This window comes from Herpailurus yagouaroundi, unplaced genomic scaffold, assembly GCF_014898765.1.
Source record: "Herpailurus yagouaroundi ecotype Mexico unplaced genomic scaffold, PumYag 246, whole genome shotgun sequence".
NCBI classification, from domain to species: domain Eukaryota; kingdom Metazoa; phylum Chordata; class Mammalia; order Carnivora; family Felidae; genus Herpailurus; species Herpailurus yagouaroundi.
In genome coordinates, this window is record NW_024412463.1 from 8,538,554 (window position 1) to 8,558,863 (window position 20,310).

A 20,310-nucleotide genomic window follows, 5' to 3' on the forward strand; every position below is an offset into this window, starting at 1 on the left:
ACACCTGTGCGGGCCGGATGCATCTTCACCAGACCGACCGACCGACCGCCTTTTGGAGAAACAAAGCCCGGCTCAAACAACAAACAATGCCTCGAATCCTCTTGAACTCAAAGCAGCGCTACAGTGAATGAGGCTGATTCCCCCCGTTACCAGGACGGCCTGATTACAGAGCCCAGAGCCATTTGCCTGAAGATAATTGCCTCAATTCCCCACTTCACTTCGCACGTAGAGAAACAGTCCCAATCTGCCAGAGCCTCAGTGACTAGATGTGTAAAATTGGTCTAATCATATTTTGAAGAGCTCGAGCGGAAAGGGCTTCTATGAGCGTGAGCCTGAACCACGACACCAACTAAGAGCTTCTCCCCTCTGGGCTCGCTGCTCGCTTGCTCACTCCCCCACCAAGTCTGCAGGGGTGAGTCAGAGTCTCGGCGGACGGGAGAAAACAACGTCGAGGCTCCGTGTCAGGGCTGCTGGCTGGAGGAAGAGGTGGGGTGGCCAGGTGAAACCAGGCACCGGAGGACGTTCCGGGTGGCCCAGTCCTCTGCAAGCAGCAGCCCACCAGCCACAGGACGGGCCTGCTGTGCAGGGCAGGGGGCACGTCTGAGACTAGAACCACCCGGACTGCGGGCGACTCGGGACACTGAGGTGTCAGCCAGCCGTGGGAAAGAACCAGACGAGCTACAGTGTCAGTTGGGGGTGGGCAGATGGGCAGAACCCGACCCGATTTCGACGGGACGAAGGCCAGGCAGATGGCCAGAGTCCAGAGTGCGAACCAGGGACCATATGGAAGCGGAGAGCTAGGGCCAAAGCAGGGCAAGGCAGGCACCATGACCAACAAGAACCTGCAGGCCCAAGCTTATGCTCTGTCTCCATGAGGGAGCTTCCGGACCCTTCCCGTTGGATCAGGAGCCTAGAAATCGCTCCTGTGGCGGAGGAGGGTGGGCAGGGAGGTTGGTGGGTGGGTGTTGGATTGGCGGGAGAACCTTGGTAGAGCACAAACCCAAGGGACGGCAAGGCCACTCTGGGAAGACACCTCCTAACGGCTCTGTACATGGGAACAGGGTTCACTTCTGATCCTGGCTCCCTGTAAACACAAAGGACATACATAGGGTGCCATAACCCCGACGATGGCCCGGGCACGAGCCCGACGGGTCAGAAAGAAGGTTATCATTTGCTTGAAGCTCCAGATGGCATTCCCCCCAAATCACAAGATCAGGAGCTTGGGGCTGTCACAGTTTCTACTGGTGAGAGCCCGTCGATACCACTGCAGTCTGAATCACAGCAAAACAGCGCCCCAGAGACCTGAGCCAAATGCTTCTGTACTGTACCCAGACCTCTTTGGGGGCCAGGTGGGAGGGGCAGCACCAGATTCTCAGCGGGCCTGAGCCTCTGCGGCTCACTGCCACGGGGCAGGGGTGGGGGATACTTTAAACTCCCTGAATTCATTTCTACCCAAAAGAAAGTTTGTAAAGCTCTCCATCTTGACAAGCAGTCCTTTCCAACGGTTGTCCAACAACAAAAAAAAAAAAACAACAAAAAAAAACCAAAAAAAAAAACCACACAATACGTTCAAGCGTGACTATACCCGCTCCCCTGGCAGAACAGAACCAATCTTTTACCTCATGTCTCATCTCGGAAGCTGTGTTGGTGTCTAGGGGACCCGTGACAATAGCCTGTCAAGCCTTTTGAGAACCCCCGTACTCCATCTCGGTCTCCCCCAGAGCGACAGCTCGTGCACGGTAGGCACACAGAACAGATGGACTGAGAGCAAGCCTCTCACGGCTTCTTAAAAAACAAGAAAATCTCCAAAGTCAGACGAGAGGGGAAAAAAAAAAAAAAAAAAAAACCCACCTTTTTCAGAAACCCACCAGATGAACTCCCCCCTCTGCTCGCATAAACACTTCCTCAGCCTCTTCCCTCAGCAGCTTATGTACCTCGTGTAGGATTTGTTATTTCGGCACCTGTTGGCAGCCCCCTTTTTAGAATTTGGGGGCACCTCGCGCTGCACGCATGTCGGGGGGGGTGAGACCGCAGCTCATCCTCGATTACTACTGTCCCCCCGCCCCCCCCCCCCCCGGTGCCTGCGACAGCATCCCGCTCACGGAAGTGACTCAACTCCTCATGGCTGAAGAGTCAATTTCATTCCTAATTTCCGGGACGGCTCTGGGAGGCAGAGGAGGAGTACAGTTAATAGACTTCACTCATTTCTTTGCTCCACAAGTGAGTTGTGGAGCCAAGCGCCTCAGAGCCCGGACCCGGCTATGAAAGCTGTGCACAGCGGACAGCCGCTTCCATCGCATACACCTGTTTGCTCATGTCCCGAAACTGCCACCCGAACATTCCTTCCTGTCACTGAGCCGCACGCACTTTCAAATGCTTCTAAAATAGAAGCAGACTCGGAAGGGCATGTCCATCAGTAGAGCCCCCAGCCCCTCTCCCAAGGTCTCCAAATGCCTCTCATGGAATCAGAATCCGAGTTGAAAAGAACTTTGGCACGCATCAAGTTCCAACTCTGCCCGGCTCATGAGTCCCATGGAAAACATCTCCAATATGTGCTCATCTGTCCTTTGATTTAACACCGCTTCTGACAAAGAGCCAACTGCTTCCTAACAGCCGTTCCATTTCAGGGCCCTAATTGTTAGAATATTCTTCCTGGGGTTGAGCTGAAATCTGCCTGTTGTAACTACTACCCATAGCTTATAATTTTGCCCTCTGGAGCCACATAAAATACATCTCAGTGCCCGTTCCACAGGACAATCCTTTAAGGGGCTGAAGACAATGTTCTCCGCAATTCATCCCAATCAGAACCTTATTGTATGATGCTCTGATGGGCTGGGAACCGCGCTTTCCTGTCCGACAGGTTGAGGAGCCTCCCTCCGGCAGAGCGCGAAGGTGACATATGACCACACTTTATTTACCGGCAGACAGACAGAGCCCCTCGCTCCTTAGCCTGCTAACAACACGAGGTCGTTCATCACTGGCTTGCTCCTTTTTGAAATTCACTCTGCAGCAAGCACTTTTTAAAGTCATGCACGTAATGCATTTTAAACAGCATTTTCTGCCCAGATCCATTTGCTCGACCTCGGCCCTAAGCGCGAGATGGAACAGTATTTCAGTGCGGTCCTGCTGCTCCAGGAGCCCGTGCGGAATGCGTACCGAAATGTATTTGTAACCGTACAGGACTGGGGCTCTAAAATGCAGTGTTTTGTTCAATGTTCATTTGCTGATTAAAATGCATCTTGCAAAGAAAGTGCATTACTAATGCAGACTCCAGTCCAAAAATACGTATTATGTAACGCACATTTGTTAATAACGCAGGCAATCTCCGTGTATCTGTATTAGTGGATCAGCTCGCGGCTGCCATCTCCATTACAGGCATAGAGCACTCCTTCTGAAAAACGGAGTACTTTCTTATGAACCCTAAAGAATCATAATCCACCTCGTTGCTGACAGCTGGCATTCGTCTCCATTGAAAGGGCATTCACCAGCACCCACATATTCCTGATTTTTTTTTTTTTCCCCAGTGTGCCTTGAAAAACCACTTGAACGATGTCTTTATGTTCCTTACGCCGTCAGGGAGGCTGCGCTAATTGAAACGAATAAAGCAGGTGGGTCAACGTGAGTAAAACCTTTAGAGCCGTCCCTCCTCACCGGGGGCCGAGCGAGAAGGATTTGAGCTGGGCGGCTCCAAACAGCCCGTCCGGCGTCCCACACTAATTTCCACATGATGGTGGCAGCCAGGCACTTGTGACAGTAAAACGCTTTCAGTTTCTCTGCAGAGTGTGAGAGTGGGGCACAGCTAGACTACAGACACGTGTCCTTGTATGGGGTTTGCCAAATCAATGCCACTTGATTAGACCAATCAGTACTTGAATGCCACAAACTAACTCGAAGAACACAAGATGCAAGAGAGACACAGCCAAGAAGCCAGGTCAGGAACATTCTAGAATGTCCCCAGCCAAGATGCAGAAACAAACAAAAAAACCTCAACATGGCACAAGCGGTGGCTGGAATCTTGCTAAGGTCTATACCCTGGATTTGACAGCTGTATGCGGGCACGGTGCGGGCGATATGAGGTTGAGTTCCACCAGGCCGCCTAACCGCTGTAGAGACAGGCAGGACTCTTTAGACACCAAGAAGGGAGCACCAGGAGGGAAAGCCTGGTAGACAAGCTCAAAAGGGAAACCAGAATTAATGAGAGGTCATGCCTCTCCAAAGCTCCCCCATATTGAGTCAAAGACAAAAACAAAACAAACCAGCAAAACCCCACCTGTCCCAGGCAGAGCAACTTTGTTGACACATCCAGGGCCTCTAGGAAGACGATTTGGCTCTGAATTACACCACTGTGGTCCACACCTCACCAGGGAAGCCATTGTGCACAACCCAGAAGAAGCCGTCGGATCACAGAGGGAACTCAAAAGCTTCCGGAGGACCATCCTTTCCTGAGCAAAGATATAATAACTCCAAGGATCCCCCTTCAGGAGGACACATTTGATTTTGCAGGGCTGAGAAAGAGATGTATTCATTTCCTCCAACCTTTTAGCCTTCGGGGTTCAACAGGGTCTGGGGTGGGTAGCCACCACCCAGCCCCAAGACTCTGATTACCCAATAGTTTTCTCCTGCAGAACCCGAGCTGGATCAAGCATTGGTGGGCAAGGAGGGATTCTGAGTCGTTTAACGTTCTGATTACCAGCAGATTAGTCCTAACTAGCCTTTCCTTAATTGATGTAAGTTTTCGTTTTTCTTTCTTTCTTTTTTTTTTTTTTTTAACTCCAGCACCTGGAGCAGAGCCTGGCGCATGCTAGGCAGTCAATAAATATTCGCCGAATGAATTAGCTTTGTTGAAAACCTATCTCTGTATGAAACGAAAGAGCTTTAAGGGGTACCCCATGAGATCTGCTTGATAGCTGACCAGCCTGCAGCGCCCCACAGGGGCAGAGAACTGACTAGACCTGCTGAATATCAGCTCGGAACGACTTCTCTTAACTAGTGGTTCCAGCTAATTAAAGTCTGTCTTCCAGTGCCCGATCTCAGCCAGAGCTCATGGCGGTCCACTGATGGGTTTGTGGACTTGCAACCCATCACCCCGCCTGTGGGGGCCCTTCCTTGGAAAGATGCTTGTTTGTCCATGGGGTAATTAACCAGTTGAGACTGGGCGGGGGGGGGGGGGGGGGGGTGAGTATTTTTCCCAAACGCTCTTAATTACAGTCTCTGTAACAGATCCGCCAAAGGTGGTTTCCTGATTAATGACTGCCTGAGGTTACCATCCTCAAACTATTAAGCCCTTGGAAATCGCCTGTGGCTGGATCATTAATACCCACGCATAGACCCTCATTTCATTCCGCCGAGTATCTGCAACTTAGCGGTCTGGTTTTCAAGCTTTATTTTACCGAGGATGCTGGAGCCGAGGAGGGGTATGGACCCCTCGGAGAAGCCATACCCACCCTAACCTGTGGCTAGCTCGCTCACTCGTTTTGCTCCTTGGCACCCGCCAGGGACCCCGCCCCTCGCTTCGCCCCAATCCTTCCAAACAAGGTTCCCTCCTGCCACCTGCCGGCCCACTAGGGTCTGCGCCACGGGCTCGGCGCCACAGCGCAGCTCGCGGGGAGGCGCCCCCGCCTCCTTACTGCACATGCCCGGCTGAAGTCCGGGCGCGCAACTTTGCAGAACCTCTCCGCCGCGTCCCTCCCCGCCTCAGTCTCCTCATTCCTCTCCCAGGCGAGAGGACCAGCGGAGGCGCCTCTCCCGGGTCTTAGACCGCAGAGTCGGAGACTTAGAGAGAGGAGCCTGGGAGGAGACAGACCCTCTCTTCCCCCTTTTCCCATCCCTTCTTCTTGCTCAGAGAGGCGAGCGGAGGCGCGGAGCTTTAGAAAGTTGAGTGGTCAGGAAGGTAGGTGCTTCCCTTTTCCCCCCCCTCACACCGAGGTGGGGCTGGGACCTCCGGACCCAGCTTCTCACCTCGTGGGGTGCACCTTTTTCGGCTCCAGCAGCCGATGCGCATCGGAGCCGCTCTCTGCAGAGCCAGAGGGCGGGTGGGCTTCTCGGTGTGCGCCTAAGAGAATGGATCGTAGGTCCCGGGCTCAGCAGTGGCGCCGAGCTCGCCACAACTACAACGATCTGTGCCCACCTATCGGCCGCCGGGCAGCCACCGCGCTCCTCTGGCTCTCCTGCTCCATCGCGCTCCTCCGCGCCCTTGCCACCTCCAACGCCCGCGCCCAGCAGCGCGCGGCCGCCCAGCAGCGCCGGAGCTTCCTTAACGCCCACCACCGCTCCGGCGCCCAGGTGTTCCCCGAGCCCCCCGAATCTGACCACGAGCACGAGGAGGCAGACCTCGAGCTGTCCCTCCCCGAGTGCCTAGAGTACGAGGAAGAGTTTGACTACGAATCCGAGAGCGAGACCGAGACCGAGTCTGAAATCGAATCCGAGACCGACTTCGAGACCGAGCCTGAGACCGCCCCCGCCACTGAGCCCGAGACCGAGCCCGAGGACGAGCGCGGCCCCGTGGTGCCCAAGCACACCACCTTCGGCCAATCTCTCACCGAGCGTCTGCACGCTCTGAGATTGCGGAGCCCCGACGCCTCCCCGAGTCGCGCGCAGCCCAGCACTCAGGAGCCCCAGAACCCCAGGCAGGGGGAGGAGCCCGAGCCCGAGGACAAGGATCCGAGGGACCCCGAGGAGTCCGAGGAGCCAAAGGAGGAGGAGAAGAAGCAGCAGCGCCGCTGCAAGCCGAAGAAGCCCACCCGCCGCGACCCATCCCCGGAGTCCCCTTCCAAAAGGGGACCCATCCCCATCCGGCGTCACTAATGGAGGACGCCGTCCAGATTCTCCTTGTTTTCTTTGACTCAGGTTAGTTGCCCACTGCTAAACTGGGGAAGCCTGGGGTCGGTGTGGGAGCCCGCGGGAGGAGAGGAGGGAGAAGGAGAGGCAGGTTAGGAGGAAGGTGGGAAGATAGCAGGCTCAGCTAGCCAGCCCGGGAGGTGGGTGGGGGTGCCGCCGGCAGGCTGGGAAAGGCTCCCCTGGGCGCCGGGACGGCGCCGGGGGCGCCCAGGTGGCCAAGGCTTGTTGCACGACGGTGCGCTCCTGGCGCCGGGCTGGAGACAGCCTGAGGTCTCCGAGCCGGTGTCCAGGATGCGCGCCCAGAATCCCCGGCGCGCCCCAGGTTTCCAGCTGCACACCGAAAAGGCACGGGTAAGTCACTTGTTTCATGCGCTCTTTTCCCCCCTCTTAAACACTGGCCTCAAACCGGTTGGCCTTGGCAGGCGCCCGAAACGTGGTTCGGAGGTGCGCGCGCCAACTTTCACCGTGCGAGAGCTGCCGCGCTGTAGCGACACTGTTGCAATGTGCGAAAAGTAATCACACCGGGATTGGGCGAGAACTCCGGAGACTGCCCGCGCCGGGAAAAGTCGCGCGCGGCGCTTTAAGACACTCCGAGCCTGGAGCCCAGGTCCCAGCGCTGCCAACTTGGAGCCGCGGGACCTCGGCGCCAGTGCTCCCCGCGGCTGTGCTGTGCGTTAGTCCTGGCCGCCACCACCCCTCTCCGGGCGCTCACGGGGCGGGAGTCCGCTGCAAAGAGCGTGCGCACCTGCCCGCGCGCTCCAGAGCCGACCTCCTCGGACCGCCCGCGGTTCCCCACGAATCACGCGTACTTGGAGGGCTGGCAGAGAAGGTACGGGAGTCTTAGGGGGTGCCCCTACCGGCTACCAGGGTTAGTGGCGCGGGCTTGGTCACGTCGGGGCATCGCTACCCTTTTGGCGCAGCTGATCTGGCGGCGGGGCCGGGTGCAGCCTGGCTGGAGAGGTCTGAGGCTGTTTGCGCACGGACCTGGGGACAGAAGAGAGGGGCTAAGAGGCCCGCGAGGCGGTGCCGAGCGGAAAGGTAAAGCGGCACAAGGAACGGGGCTGGAGAGGGGATCGCGTCTTTCATCGGGGCACCCTACAATGCGTCCCCAAAGAGCACAGCACTACCGCGCCGGGGAAAGGTGTTGGATCCGATCCGACGCAAGTCCTTCGGGGATCGGTCAAGAGGGGGGCAGGGGCCGGCGGCGGCTTCGGCAGCCTCGGGGAGGGGAGGCGGCGCACCGGCCATTTTCGGCTCGGGTGGAGCTAAGTTTGGAATCCGTAACCTGGAGGTGAAACCGCCCTGGTGTCCGAGCACAAAAACGGCTGCAATCCGGTAACAGATCTTCGGTGCGTAAAGTGTGTCATCTTCGGTGCGTAAAGTGTGTCTTACCTGCCAATCCTGGAGGAAAAGACTGACAAATGAAATGTATTTTACAGAACCTCACCCGGTATGGAAATTGATGTTTTCTTGGTGCGCGCGTGCGTCTCGCTTTGCGCGGGTTTGGGCTAGTCTGCGGAGAATGATTTGGGGGGAGGGGGGAGTGAACCGTTTTTAGGCTGGAAAGGAAAAGATCAGTCGGGTTCTTAAACTCCTAGGGGAAGGATGAGGCCGGAAGGAACACACTTTTCTTGGTCCTCCTTCCAGGTCTCTTCTCTGGGAAAGGCGTCGCGGCGCCCCAGAACTTAGTTATGCTGGCTGCTGGATGCCTGTGTGTCTTCACTAGTATGGACCCAGAGGGCCGTTTGGTAGCAGGGGGCTTCCCTGGGCCGCGGGGAGGGGTCAGAAGTCGGGAGGCTGCCGAGGTGGCGCAGCAGGGCCAGGCGCGCGCTGCCTTTGGCTTACCAGTGTGAAATTGCCTAAGTGAGATGGAGCTCTCCGAAGTTGAAATTTCTACTTCAGGTCACCAGTGGGCATATGGCTCCTTTCTGTGGCATTACGTGTTATTTTTTTTCCTGTGGTAACGTCTTAGCAGCCTGCGTTCACCAAGTACGACGTCTTTGGTGAATCTGCACAAGAAGCCAGGGTTTGCTTGGCTGGTTTTGGTGTGCTTTTCCGTGCGGGAGCTGTCTTCCCAAGACCGGGTAGTGGGGGGGGGGGGTCCGCTCGGCCTGCAGAGCTAGGTTTTTCATTGGAGGAATTAGCATGTTGCCGTGTCGCAGGGAGAATACACGAGGTTTTTAGGAAGTCCTCAGTGCCCAAGCCCACAACGTTCACCTCGGTCTTGGTCTGTTTTTGAACAAAAGCCTGGATGTTGAGACACTTGCTTTCCTGACTGTCAGCAATACACATCAAGCTCATTATTGGGGGGTGTAAGTCCCCGTCTAGGAACACACAGATAGTCTGCCCTCTTTCATAAAGTGCCTCCGGTTGTGAAACCCTGTGACCCACCCACACGCCCCTCCCCCACTCAGCTCCCTTCCCCCACCCTCCACCTCTCCCAACCTCCCCCACCCTCCACCCCTCCAGCCCTGTGTCAGGGTGGAACAGCCATCAGAGATGATCCAGAACAGCTGAGAAATATGCCAGACCCCCCCCCTGCCCCGCCCCCGAGGAAGTGCCCTGGACCCCCCCCCAAGGAAGAGATTTTGCCCTACAGACACTTCAAACCCTCTAACCACCTGAGACACTGGGGCTCCACTACCTTTTTCTTTTCCCCAGAGGCATTTCTGGCAAGTTCTCCCAAGCATTCCCGACTCACTAGGCTCCAAATTGGCCCTTTGTCTCACCCAGTAGAACTGGGGTTAGCATTTGAATGGGCTCACTTGGCTCTTTCAGTTTAGGTGGGGTGTGTCTGGTGAGGAAATTCGCTCAAAACAAAACCCCTGCTAGTTGACCCCGTAAGTGAATTACTAGTCAGTTGTAGTTATTTCTCGGGGGGGGGAGGGGAGGAGGAGAATAAAGCTACTTAAATGTGATGGTCTGCTCTGGCATTAGGATTTTCCTTTGCTCCGTGAATCATTTACTTAATAGAAATTTGCTTTTTCTTGGACAGAGGTCCTCTTAAAACTCAACTTTCTGAGTTGGAAAATTAAGAGCAGTGTTCACATGCTGTGTGCTGTCCAGCCATCTGGCCCAGGTTGACCTCGAAAGTTTGGCAAACAAAACTTTTCGTTTATGTTTATCAGAATTCAAGAACCGGGAAGTGTAAAGTTTGGAATTGTTTTAAGAGGATGTTTCTTTAATGCACTCGAAGCTGGTTTTCGCCCCCTGGAACTGCTTACAGCCGTTTCACTCTTTAGCCCTCACTTCTAGCAGCTGGGATGGAAGATTTCATGAGGAAGCTGAAACTTCCATGTGGGTAAGAATGAGGTCTTTTTTTTTTTTTTTTAAATAATCTGAATGGAGTTTACTTAATTTACCTGTGTTATCGCCGCTCTTCCTGCAGACGGAAGCTATTGAGAGGAAACTGAGCAGAAACCATGGTGTAGGGGAAAGCATGTATCTGTAACAACAACAAAAAACAAATTACTAAAATCAAATTAAGCTTCCAGAGGTGAGACGCCGGCTCAAGTGCTGCCCTGCTCTTAGAAATTGCCCAGCAAGAGGGATCAGGCTCTCACATTATATCTTTAATCCCCCTGTTCCAGAATGAGGGATGGGACACCTCGACCTCCCTTCGGGGTTTTGACATTCATGACCATTTCCTGAATCTTGCTGCCCCACGAGTGGACAGCAGGACCTGTAAGCCCCAAGGACCTCTAGGCCTGGGCCAGCCCCAGCACCTCACTGCCTCAGTTTCCTCACACAGACAATAGAAGGAACTGAATGAGATGTTCACAGTATCCCCTTCAGCTCCAAATGCGTGCAGGCCAATAAAGCCCAGGCTTGCCCAGTCTCACTCCGTCCGTGACTTTAACGCTAACAGAGCCAAAAAAAAAAAAAAGTTGTTCAAGGGTGACCAAATAAAAAGCACCAGTTGTGAAGGAATCTGTTTTGCGTTGTTCTCATTTTGATGTTATCCGATCTGTTTTTGAATGGGTGGCAAAAAAAAGGTTAACGAGGCAAGTTAGGGAATACAGAATCCCACTGGGTCCTGTCACTAGCCTGAGGGGGAAAAATGGCCATCCTTCGGAGCAGATCTTTAAGTGTTTGTCTTGTGCCTGCTTGGTCCCCTCACCTGCTCTCCCCGATCTTCGATCTTCTTGTGTGAAAACAAGCTTTTCCGAGTGGGAGCAGGGGGCCTGAAGCCAGCGTTACTGCAGCCTGGAGATGATGCTACCTGCTCTGGGAGAGAGCGGTCTGACAGCAATGACTCGTGTCAAGTGACCACGAGCGCTTGAATGTATTATTCAGTCACTCGTAAGTGTCCTGATTAGGCCAGACCTGCCAACGCAGCTCCGAGGCTGCAGCTAGTTAGGATAAACCCATTTCCTTAGCTCCTGAGTTTGTTTTTATTATCCTTCCCTCCCAAGAGCCTTTTCAGACTTTTTTCCTTAATTGCTTCTCTCCCATGAAATTTTAATACCATAGTTATAGAAATGTACTGTATATCTGTTTCTATACTGCAGGACCTTGTAATGGCTTTTTTTTTTTTTTTTTTTTTGCACTTCCCCCTAAACCAATTTTCCTCCATGGCAAATGCACGGGCTAGCGGAGCAAATGGAGTTAAAAAGAAAAAAAAAAAAAAAGTAATGGTTGAACATCCCAGTTTTGGTGTGTTTTTTTTTGTTTGTTTGGTTTTTTTTTTGGCTGCACATTACAAGGCTACATATAAGAGAAATCTTACTAATGTTTGGTTTTCCCTTTTTAAAAAAATCTCACATCTCCACCCCCCCCCCCCCCAGAACCCCTGGTACCTATCCTGGTGCTGGTGCCCAGTCGATTCACATAGCAGAGAAGCCAGAATAAATAGCCTAGTGACTTCGTTCTCCCAAGGCCAAGAGTCTGCAGTGCAGGGCCCCTGTCACCTGTTGACAACGCTCAGCCAGTAAAGGCAGGGCATCCAAGATCCAAGAGGAGCTGGCGCCACAGCCCCCGCCTGCCAGCAGAGCCCCCACTGCAAGGCAGAATTGGGGGGGCCGCTCTCCTGGCTTTGCATGTGGACACGGCCTATTTTTATTCTATGAGCTTATTTTAGGGTAGGCACGCTGCAAAGTAACGGGGCGCGGGGGGGTGGTGGTCAGCGTGCACAGAAGGTAGTGGTGCCTGTTAACGTGCGGGAAGGTTTGCGCACAACAAAGGGAAAGGAAGGTGTTGGGGGATCACGGAAAAAACTGGAAGGTAGTGGGAGACGCGAACAGTAGGGAAGGAACAGAAGAGAAGATTTGGAGACAGGAATCACAAAGCCCGTCCGTGTTAGAGCTATAAAGACCAGCACGCACAAATAAGGGGAGATTCAGGGGCAACTCCGTGGCCGTCTTCAAAACTCTGGTGGCAGCAGAGGCAGCGTCAGGAACAGCATTTTTAATAGCCAGGCATAGCGGTGGAGGGCCACCCTGGGGCTCGCAGCTTAGGTACCCTCAAGGTCACCTCTCCCTGGAGGGTCTCTACGGTCTCAATTCCATAGGTACAGGGGAGTTTTTGTACACGTGCCTCAGGGGCTTCAACCAAAATGAAAGATTTACAACCTAGGAAATGTCGTTTTATAGCTCAAGTCCTAAATCTTGGATCTCAGTTCAGGGAGAGGCCCCGAGTCTCACACTGGCCAAGGACGGCGGCCAGCTGAAGACAAGTTTCTCCTCCCCCAGGCGAGAGCCGGTTGCTGAATACTCTGGCTTACGTTGCTGTCTCCATTAGAGTTCAAGAGGAGAACGCACCCTGGGAAATTGAGGCTCTGCGTTAACATGAGACCCACCACTCCCCTGAAATGCAGGTTACGGTGCCCAGATGCTCCCAGAGTGCCTGGAAGTTCCGCCATGATTTCCCGGAATTTTAAACAGAGCTCCCGCTAAAGCCAGATTTATCTTCTGGGATTCCCTCTTGCCCTTCTAGTCCCCACTTTTACCCCTTTCTTAGTCCCCTTCCCGGGGCACTGTTCATCTTTTCTCCCCTCCACATTCTCTGCTGCATCATCAGCTAGCCTGGAGAAGGAATCCACGGCCCAGTTCAAGCGACTGTCGAGAATGTGCGGGCCCACGGCGCTAGCACAGGCCGTCAGAGGACGGCCATGTGCCTGGCCGCAGCAGAAATGGGTGACCCTTCCAGGTCGAGGGCTGCCGAGTTTAGCTAGCGAGCTGAATGAAGGGGTCTGAACTCCTGGGAGGAGACCCTCCGCCCCTGGGGCTGCAGCACGGGGTTTGTTAATCTGAGCAGATCAAGTGTCTCCCTAAGTCTGGTTCCGGCCCATCTGTCATCTCAGCCGTGCACCTGCCCCTGACCTCCATCTGAGGCGTTTTCTCTCCGGCTGGCATTTGCCTGAAACAGCCTGGTCACGCAGACCCTTCTGCAGACAGGAGGCTGCTGCCTCCACCGGCCGAGGCTGGCAGAGGAGATGCTAGAACGGAGAGAGATGAGCACGGCAGGCCTTAACTGAACGGTGATTAACCGAACAGCTTCAAAGTCTTCTCGCACTCAAAAAACACTGGTCACCGGGAGGTGGAAAAACAGAACAGGTGCCGGAATCCTCTTGCCCGGGTTCTCTCTCCTTTTGGCTTTGGCTGTTTCCTCCCAGCTGGTGAAAAGATTCTCCTTTTCTGCGTTCCAAAGAAATCCACGGACAGACAGCAATGACGGGAGTGGTCTGCAGAGTGCTCTTCTGCAGACGGCCCCCACCCCAAACGCTAGGCTAGGAGGAAATACCACTGCCCAAAAAAAAGATCATTTTGCCTGGTTTCTGCTCCTTTCCCTCTCGACCACCTCCTCGTCTGCCTGCTTTGCTTTCTCTTTCTTGGATACGGGGATGAAATGAGAAGGCTGACAGGCAGCTACTGAAACTTTGGATGCGCCTTGTGCTTTTGGCAACGAGTAAGAATCCCCGAATGTGAGCGTACTAACGGCCATTTGCGGAGTGTGACGTGTGCTGGTGCAGGTGTCAATAGAGCAGGAAGATGGGAGTTTGGGAAGCCCAGGGTGCCACACGGGGTCACCGAGGCAGGGGGCCATGTCCCTACAGACGGTGACGGTGCTGTTCAGAGAGCCAAGAGTGAAGAAATACCTTCTTTCCGCTGGGGGTTACTCGCTTACAAAGAGCCGAGCCTACCTGAGGGACCTGTGCCTTTTGGTGAACGGGCGGACTTTCCTCAGAAATGCGGGTTAACTGAAGCATAAGCAGTGTTTCCTCTCTTGACTCGTGGAGTGTAGACAATCTATATTCTTTTTAAGTAGCAGTTTTAAGGATCTTTTTAAGGATACGCGGTTTCCCACAGACCTCCACCTGGACTTGACAGCCCGCCCTTTCCTTCTCTGATGGATACACCCGTCTCACTGCACGCCTTTGCTCCCGCTCGCTCCCTGTGGGGACAGGGCCCAGACCCTGGCACACAGATTTTGCCCTTGACCCCAGCACCCCCTTCTCTCGGGCACCCTGTGACTAGCCTATCTTGCCTTCCTCTTCGTCATCGGTGTGAACTCATTCACTGACCTTCCTTCCTTGTTCCTGCTTATTCCTACCAGATACAGACCCCTTTCTCTGATAGAAATCCATCCAGAATTGGCAGTGTGGCCTAGGCTACCCACTACCACCGGTCACTGGCCAATCTGCATCCAGGGCCAGGCCCCATTTCTGTCTTGAGCCAGAAAACTCACCAGTCTAGAGTATGCTCACCAGAGAGCACCTCCCCCCACCCGCCCCCAGTCAACCCACCAGCTAATCGCCCCCAGCTCTTACCATAGCGGGGTCCTCAGGTCCCCGTGGCCAGGCCCGCCAGCTGCCGTTCACGTTGGCCAGCTCCTCAAACATCTGGACGCGCTTCTGAGGCGTCTCAAGTCCCACTGCTGATCTGTGATGCTTTCAGCTTTGAACCCCCTCGCGTGAGTGATTTGAGGTTTCAGATTCTGGTGGCCAGTCCCTACGGAAGAAAAAAAAATAGTAAGAGTAGACAATAGGGAGCATCGCAGTTAAACAGCGTAATGTTTTCTCCCTGGTCCTAATTTACCTTTCAATTACAATGATTCCTACTCCAATCTGAGGGTCCTTTCTCAGCCTACAGCAGTGGTTTCATCCGGGGGCGATATTTTGCCTCCCAGAGGACATTTGGCAAAATCTAACAGATTTTTGGTTGCTACAACTAAGGGGCTGCTACTGGCATCTAGTGGGTAGAGGCCAGGGATGCTGCTAACACCCTACAGTGCCCAGGACAGTCCTCAGCAGAGAATGATCTGGCCCCGATGTCTACAGCACAGAGGCTAAGAAACCACAATCCTGACTAGGTACGTGGCGCTTCTTAGATCCTCCCCTCCCGTGTACCCCCGCCAGTCCTTCCCAGCCCACTGCTCTCTCCTGAGGCAGCTTTTCTTCTCCTCTAGTGCGCTAAGTGCTCCAGATTCTGTCACCAGATATATTCCTCCCCTTGAGGGTGGTATCTGACCCACTGATTCCATATCCTATAAGGACGGTTGTCACTTTGAACTTGAGGTCTCGCGCTTCCTTCGAAACTTCAGGCCCACGCTCTTAATTAACAGGCCGTGAAAAACTCCACTGCGACTCCCATCCTTCCTTCACCTCTGCCAAGTCCAAACCCAAATTGGCTCCGCCACCATGCCACCCCTCCCCAAGATCCTCCCCACTTCCCTGTGTCACCTGTGTCCCACCGTCCAGGCGCCACACTTTGGCTTCTCCACCTTTTGTGCCTTGGGAGCACAGGAGATGCTCGAGGGCCCTTTGGGATCCCTCTTGAGTCCCCTCATTCAGCCTTCCTGCTTCCTTCACTGCACGTGGGTCTCCCCACCTTAAAGGTCAAGGCCAGCCACGGCGTCCTTTGTTCGCTCCGGTGGGACCATCCTCCACACTCCCTCCATCTCTACTAAAACTAAGCGCAAAGCCTCCCTTGCAGCGCAATTAACATTCATCATCTCCATTTCCTACCAGAACAGTCTCAAGAGTGCTTGCCCTGAAACTTCCTGGTATCCTCAGAGAGATCTTACCTCATTCGTCCCTCTTTACTCCCACTGCGCCTCCAAGACTCTGCGCTGTGGCCTGTCCTCTTTACCCAGCTTCCCCCTTTTGCTCCTGGTGGGCCCACACCTATCATTCCACCCGCCCCTCCCCCCCCCATTGGGAGCGGAGGGCCCTAGCCATCCACGGAGGCCCATTTGAAACGCCACTGTCCCCACCACCACTTTCGAGTCCCCGCACCACCACCACCACCACCACCACCAGCAGAGGTCTTTCCTCTCATTTTTATGTTGCTTATCCTTTAGGATGGAGTGTTGGTATCTACCCGGCCTTTATCCCCTCAGTGTATGGGCTCCCCAGGCAAAGAACCAAAGACACCAAAGAGTGCTGAACAAAGGGGGTCCCAGACGCCCCTGAGGATGTCAAACAAAGAGACCCTGTACCCATTCCTTGATGAACAGTGTTTTGGGGAAGCAAGGCCCGGAACGAGGGCAACCCGTCCCTTTGGGGCTCCAAACCCCAATGTCTACTGACCTTCTACTTCGGCAGGGCGCAGCATCCCTGGGGCCTCAACTCCTTTTCCGTCTGGGACTGCTCCTCCGCATCGGGGCAGTGAGCCCTCTCCCTCCTCAGGGTCCTGGCCCTCTACCTCCAGGCCCTGGACATTTTCTTCCTTCTCGCCTGGTCTCAGCAGCGGTTCCCCCGGACGGGAGGGTTTGCCCACCGCCACCTGCGAGACCTAGGGTTGACCCCTGTCAGCCCCCAACCTTCCCTTCCAGCCTTTGTGACTTGTGGCATCAGGAAGAGTGACCCCACGGCGCCAGCCGGCCTCGAGGCGTCCCAGGCCTGGCCGCCATACGCCCGCCCACCAACCGCTTCCAACCACCCCAGCAGCACAACCTCTCAGGGCGTTCCAACGCGGCGCCCCCTATTGGACCTCCCATTCATATCCGGTTTCCGGCCGGACGCCCCCTGCTCATTCGCCAGGCAACCTTGATTGGCGTGACCCCAGCCCAATGGCTGACCCGGCACTGGGGTCGGAGGGGAGTGAGTGGACGGTCGCGACCCAGTTGGCCCATTCCGTTGGATGCTCAGAGGGTTGAGCCGTCGCTCACGGGGATAGTTGGACAAAGTTTGAGCCAAAGTTCAGTGTTGGCATTTCCAAGTGTGTAGACCCATGGAGCTGACCTGTCACGCCTTTGGGGGGCCCCACACGTTGCCCAGAGTCCGACTTGGTCAGCTTTCTCCCGCAGCACGGCCACGTGGGTGGCGGATGCGGGACAGTGGTGCGCCGTGGCTGTGGTCCCATCGTTCTAAGAGGGATGCGTTGGACTTAACGAGATTGGACCGTGCGTGGTTCACCCGCCCGCGGCTCGTAGATACAGCCACCCAAGCGGTGTTCCCGCTCGCCGCCGCCCACCCCTCGTGAAACTCTTCCTGCCATCTCTCCCCCGCCCGCACGCCAGGCGACCACCTGCCTCATGCCCAGCTGCCTTGCACCTAAAGGTAGCTGGCAGGTCCGTGTCACCCGCTGGCGAGACAGCCCTCATGCCCACGTCCCGGGTCGTACGTGACCCGCAAGCAGCAATTCCCGCCCGCCGCCCCCCGGCCCCCGCGACTCAAATCCTTCCTCAGACCCTAGACCCAGAGCAGTGCACGTGCACGCGCCAAGCCCACCCCGCCGGTGCGGGTATTTACCCCAGCCGGCTCCAAACCCACACGAGCTTCGGCGACAGGAGCGCAGCCAGGCGACCGCTACACTTGTGGCCGGGCTTAATGCCGCGCCTCTGGGGGCTCTAGCAGTGGAAAAGTAAAGCGACTGCCCTGGGATACCCATAGCGAAAGGAGAGGGGCCGGAGGGGGGCTGGCGAGGGGCTGGAGAGGAACTGGGGCGGCGGACCGACCGACCCTGCAGCCGGCGCCCGCGGCCGAGAGCGGCACATCACAGCCGCTGCTGCCGGCGCGGCACAGTGTGTATCTTTGGGTTCTGTGCGCACAGGGTTGTCCAGTCTCCGAGACCACGCTAAGCCAGCCGCAGGTCCCAACACAAATCCCGCTAACCCTTCCCCAGAACAGTAGGAACCCCCGGAACTCTGAGGCCTGCACCGGATGGGGGTCTCCGCGTGTGTCCCGCGCCCACCCCCGCCCCCGTTCCGTGCCGCGGCAACTACCGCTTAGAGGGTCTCCGTGGTGCGCGCCCAAGACCCTCTTATTCCCTTGCATCATCGTCCAAATAATCGGGGGGAAAACCCTGCCTGCGCCACTCTAGACTACCGCAGGGACCCCCAGAGTGTGATGGGAATGGGGGACATTGAGTGTTTTTACAGGAGCCAGCCTGGGCAAACCGGCAAACAAACGCTGCAGAAGCGGTGGAAAGTACCCTAAGGCGTTTTAAAAACGAACTGTGGGCGCACACGCGGCAGCCCCTCGCCCCTCGCCTCTCTCCGCTCTGCCGGTGGGCTTACGACCACCTGTCGCATCCCCGCGCGCGCCCGCGCCCCCTTCCCACGCGCCCAAAGCCTTGTACTCCGGACTTGGAGCTCAAGATTGGAGGCTGCCCAGGTCTGGGGGCTGCGGCTCAGGGGTTCAGGGGTATCCTGGGGTGATGAAACCCTCCTGCGGTTCCCCCCTCCCCCGAGGAGAGTCATTTGGGTCTGGGAGGGAGGGTTTTCAGCTCCTGCGCTCAAGCAGCCCGGGCCCACGTCTTGCGTCACGTGTCCCGCAACGCAGGAGAGCTCTCTCTCTCTCTGGCCAGGGGATAAGAGAGGAGAAAGACTCCAAATCAGTCAGGGAGAGGAGTGGAAGGAGCCAAAACATCCCTGCGAGGCCTGCGCTCATCGGCCCCCTTACCCAAAGTCCGGGGCTGCCGGCGCCAGGATCCGGCTCCCGGAGCTGCCTTGGCACCGGGGCCGGCGTCCTCTGGTGGCAGAGAGCGAGCACTACGAGCGATTTTCGGACCGAATCGGCACGCTCCTCAGATCCAAGCAGGCGGGGCTGGCCTGGAGCAGAGAGACAGAAAGAGAGAGAGAGAGAGAAAGAGAGAGAGAGGAGGGGACGAGGGCAGGCCAAGAGGGGCGCCGAGGGGCAGCCTGAGGGGATAAAAAGTGGCCAGGAAGGAGCGAAAACTGCACCGGCAACAATAGACTTGCTTCCGCTTTGGTCTTGGGTTTGAGGCCCTCAGGCCCCAGACCTCAAGAGGGTTGGAAAGTGAGGTTGGAGAACTTTCTAGCTGATACTTTGAATTTTTTCGAAGATATTTTTTTCACCCTAGTTCGGCTGGGTGCTCCGTCTCACGGGGCCCCAAGTTTATTTTAAGAGTCCGCCACCGTGTTATGGGCGTGCGCAACTGCCTCGACGGCAATAATATGTCAGGACAACGCGATATCCCCCTTGAACTCGGGGAACAGCCCGAGCAACCACCTTTGGAGGCCCCAGGGGCAGCTGCCCCCAGTCCTGGGCCTGGCGCAGCCGAAGAGATGGAGACCGAACCGCCTCACAGCGAGCCCGTCCCCCTCGAGATTGAAGGCGAGGCCTGTGGACCCCCCGAGGTCTCCGGACCCAACTGCCAGGACCTGGGCCAGGCCATCGAGGAAACCAGAGCCCTCGGAGGCTACAGCCCACCTCCTGAGGAAGCCATGCCCTTCGAGGTCGAGCAGCCCAGCCCAGGAGGCTTCTGGCCTACCCTGGAGCAGCCCGGAGACACCACTGGGGCCCAGGCAGGCCCTGAGGTCTTCAGCCCAACGGTCATGGAGCCCGGAGCCTTCGATGATGCCAGACCCGGCCTGGGAGGCTACAGCCCTCCACCTGAAGAAGCCATGCCCTTTGAGTTTGAGCAGCCTGCACAGGGAGGCTGCAGCCAGCCTCTCCTGCAGGTCTCAGACCTCGCTCCAGGAGGCCCAGGTGCAGGGGTCTTTAGCACTCCTCCCCAGGAGCCCGGAGCCCTCAAGCCTGCAACCACAGGCTTCAGAGGAGACTGTAGTCCTCCCCCTGAGGAGGCTATGCCATTTGAGTTTGATGGAGCAGCCTCTGGGGACGACAGCCCACCCCCCGGGCTCCCCCGAGCTATCCCACAAATCGACGGCGGCAGCATCGGCCAGCCCGCGGCAGTCGCGGTCCCGAGTGCGGTCCTCCTCGCTCCCGCCGCGAACGAGCCCCCCCTCTGGGTCCCCGGCGCCATCGGCAGCCCATCCCGAGAGGCTGTCAGCTCTCCTCCACACTTCGCGGGCGACAGCCCCCCGATGGAGATCTCCGGACCCCCGCTCGAGATTGGCAGCGCCCCCGTTGGGGTCGACGACGCTCCCGTCAACATGGACAGCCCCCCAATCGCGCTTGACGGCCCGCCCATCGAGGTCTCCGGAGCCCCAGTTAAGAGAGAGCGAGCAGAGGGAGAGAGACCCCCAGTTGAGGGAGAAGCAGCCGAGATGGAAGGAGGCTCAGCCGCCGCCTCTGCTGCGGGGAGACGAAAAGTCCCCTCTCCC

At 56.3% G+C, this 20,310-nt stretch overlaps 2 protein-coding genes and 1 long non-coding RNA gene across 6 annotated transcripts in view; 2 read left to right on the forward strand and 1 right to left on the reverse strand.

The window, feature by feature from the left end:
- LOC121019945 (uncharacterized) overlaps window positions 1-17,422 on the reverse strand; it is a 30,769-nt gene extending 13,347 nt beyond the window's left edge. The window contains exons 1-5 of one of the 4 annotated variants that reach the window (XR_005785823.1): window positions 16,367-17,422; window positions 14,606-14,786; window positions 10,200-10,282; window positions 8,683-8,846; window positions 7,615-8,251 (exon numbers count right to left, since the gene is read on the reverse strand). This is a non-coding gene — a long non-coding RNA (uncharacterized LOC121019945). Of the gene's footprint in view, window positions 1-7,612; window positions 8,847-10,199; window positions 10,283-14,605; window positions 14,787-16,366 lie in introns of those variants that run through there. The other 3 variants (XR_005785822.1, XR_005785820.1, XR_005785821.1) reach the window with 3 other exon arrangements.
- Window positions 5,612-20,310, forward strand: part of LOC121019944 (neuroendocrine secretory protein 55) — a 61,958-nt gene continuing 47,259 nt past the window's right edge. Inside the window, exon 1 of the mRNA XM_040459776.1 lies at window positions 5,612-6,846. Coding sequence (XP_040315710.1) covers window positions 6,061-6,804 — 744 coding nt within the window. The 5' untranslated portion in view covers window positions 5,612-6,060 and the 3' untranslated portion in view covers window positions 6,805-6,846. The remainder of the gene's footprint in view (window positions 6,847-20,310) is intronic.
- LOC121019924 (protein ALEX-like) lies at window positions 19,148-20,305 on the forward strand (the record flags this gene model as incomplete). The annotated part of the gene is made up of 1 exon (XM_040459747.1): window positions 19,148-20,305. A coding segment is annotated over one exon (1,158 nt), but the record flags the coding sequence as incomplete, so codon positions are not given.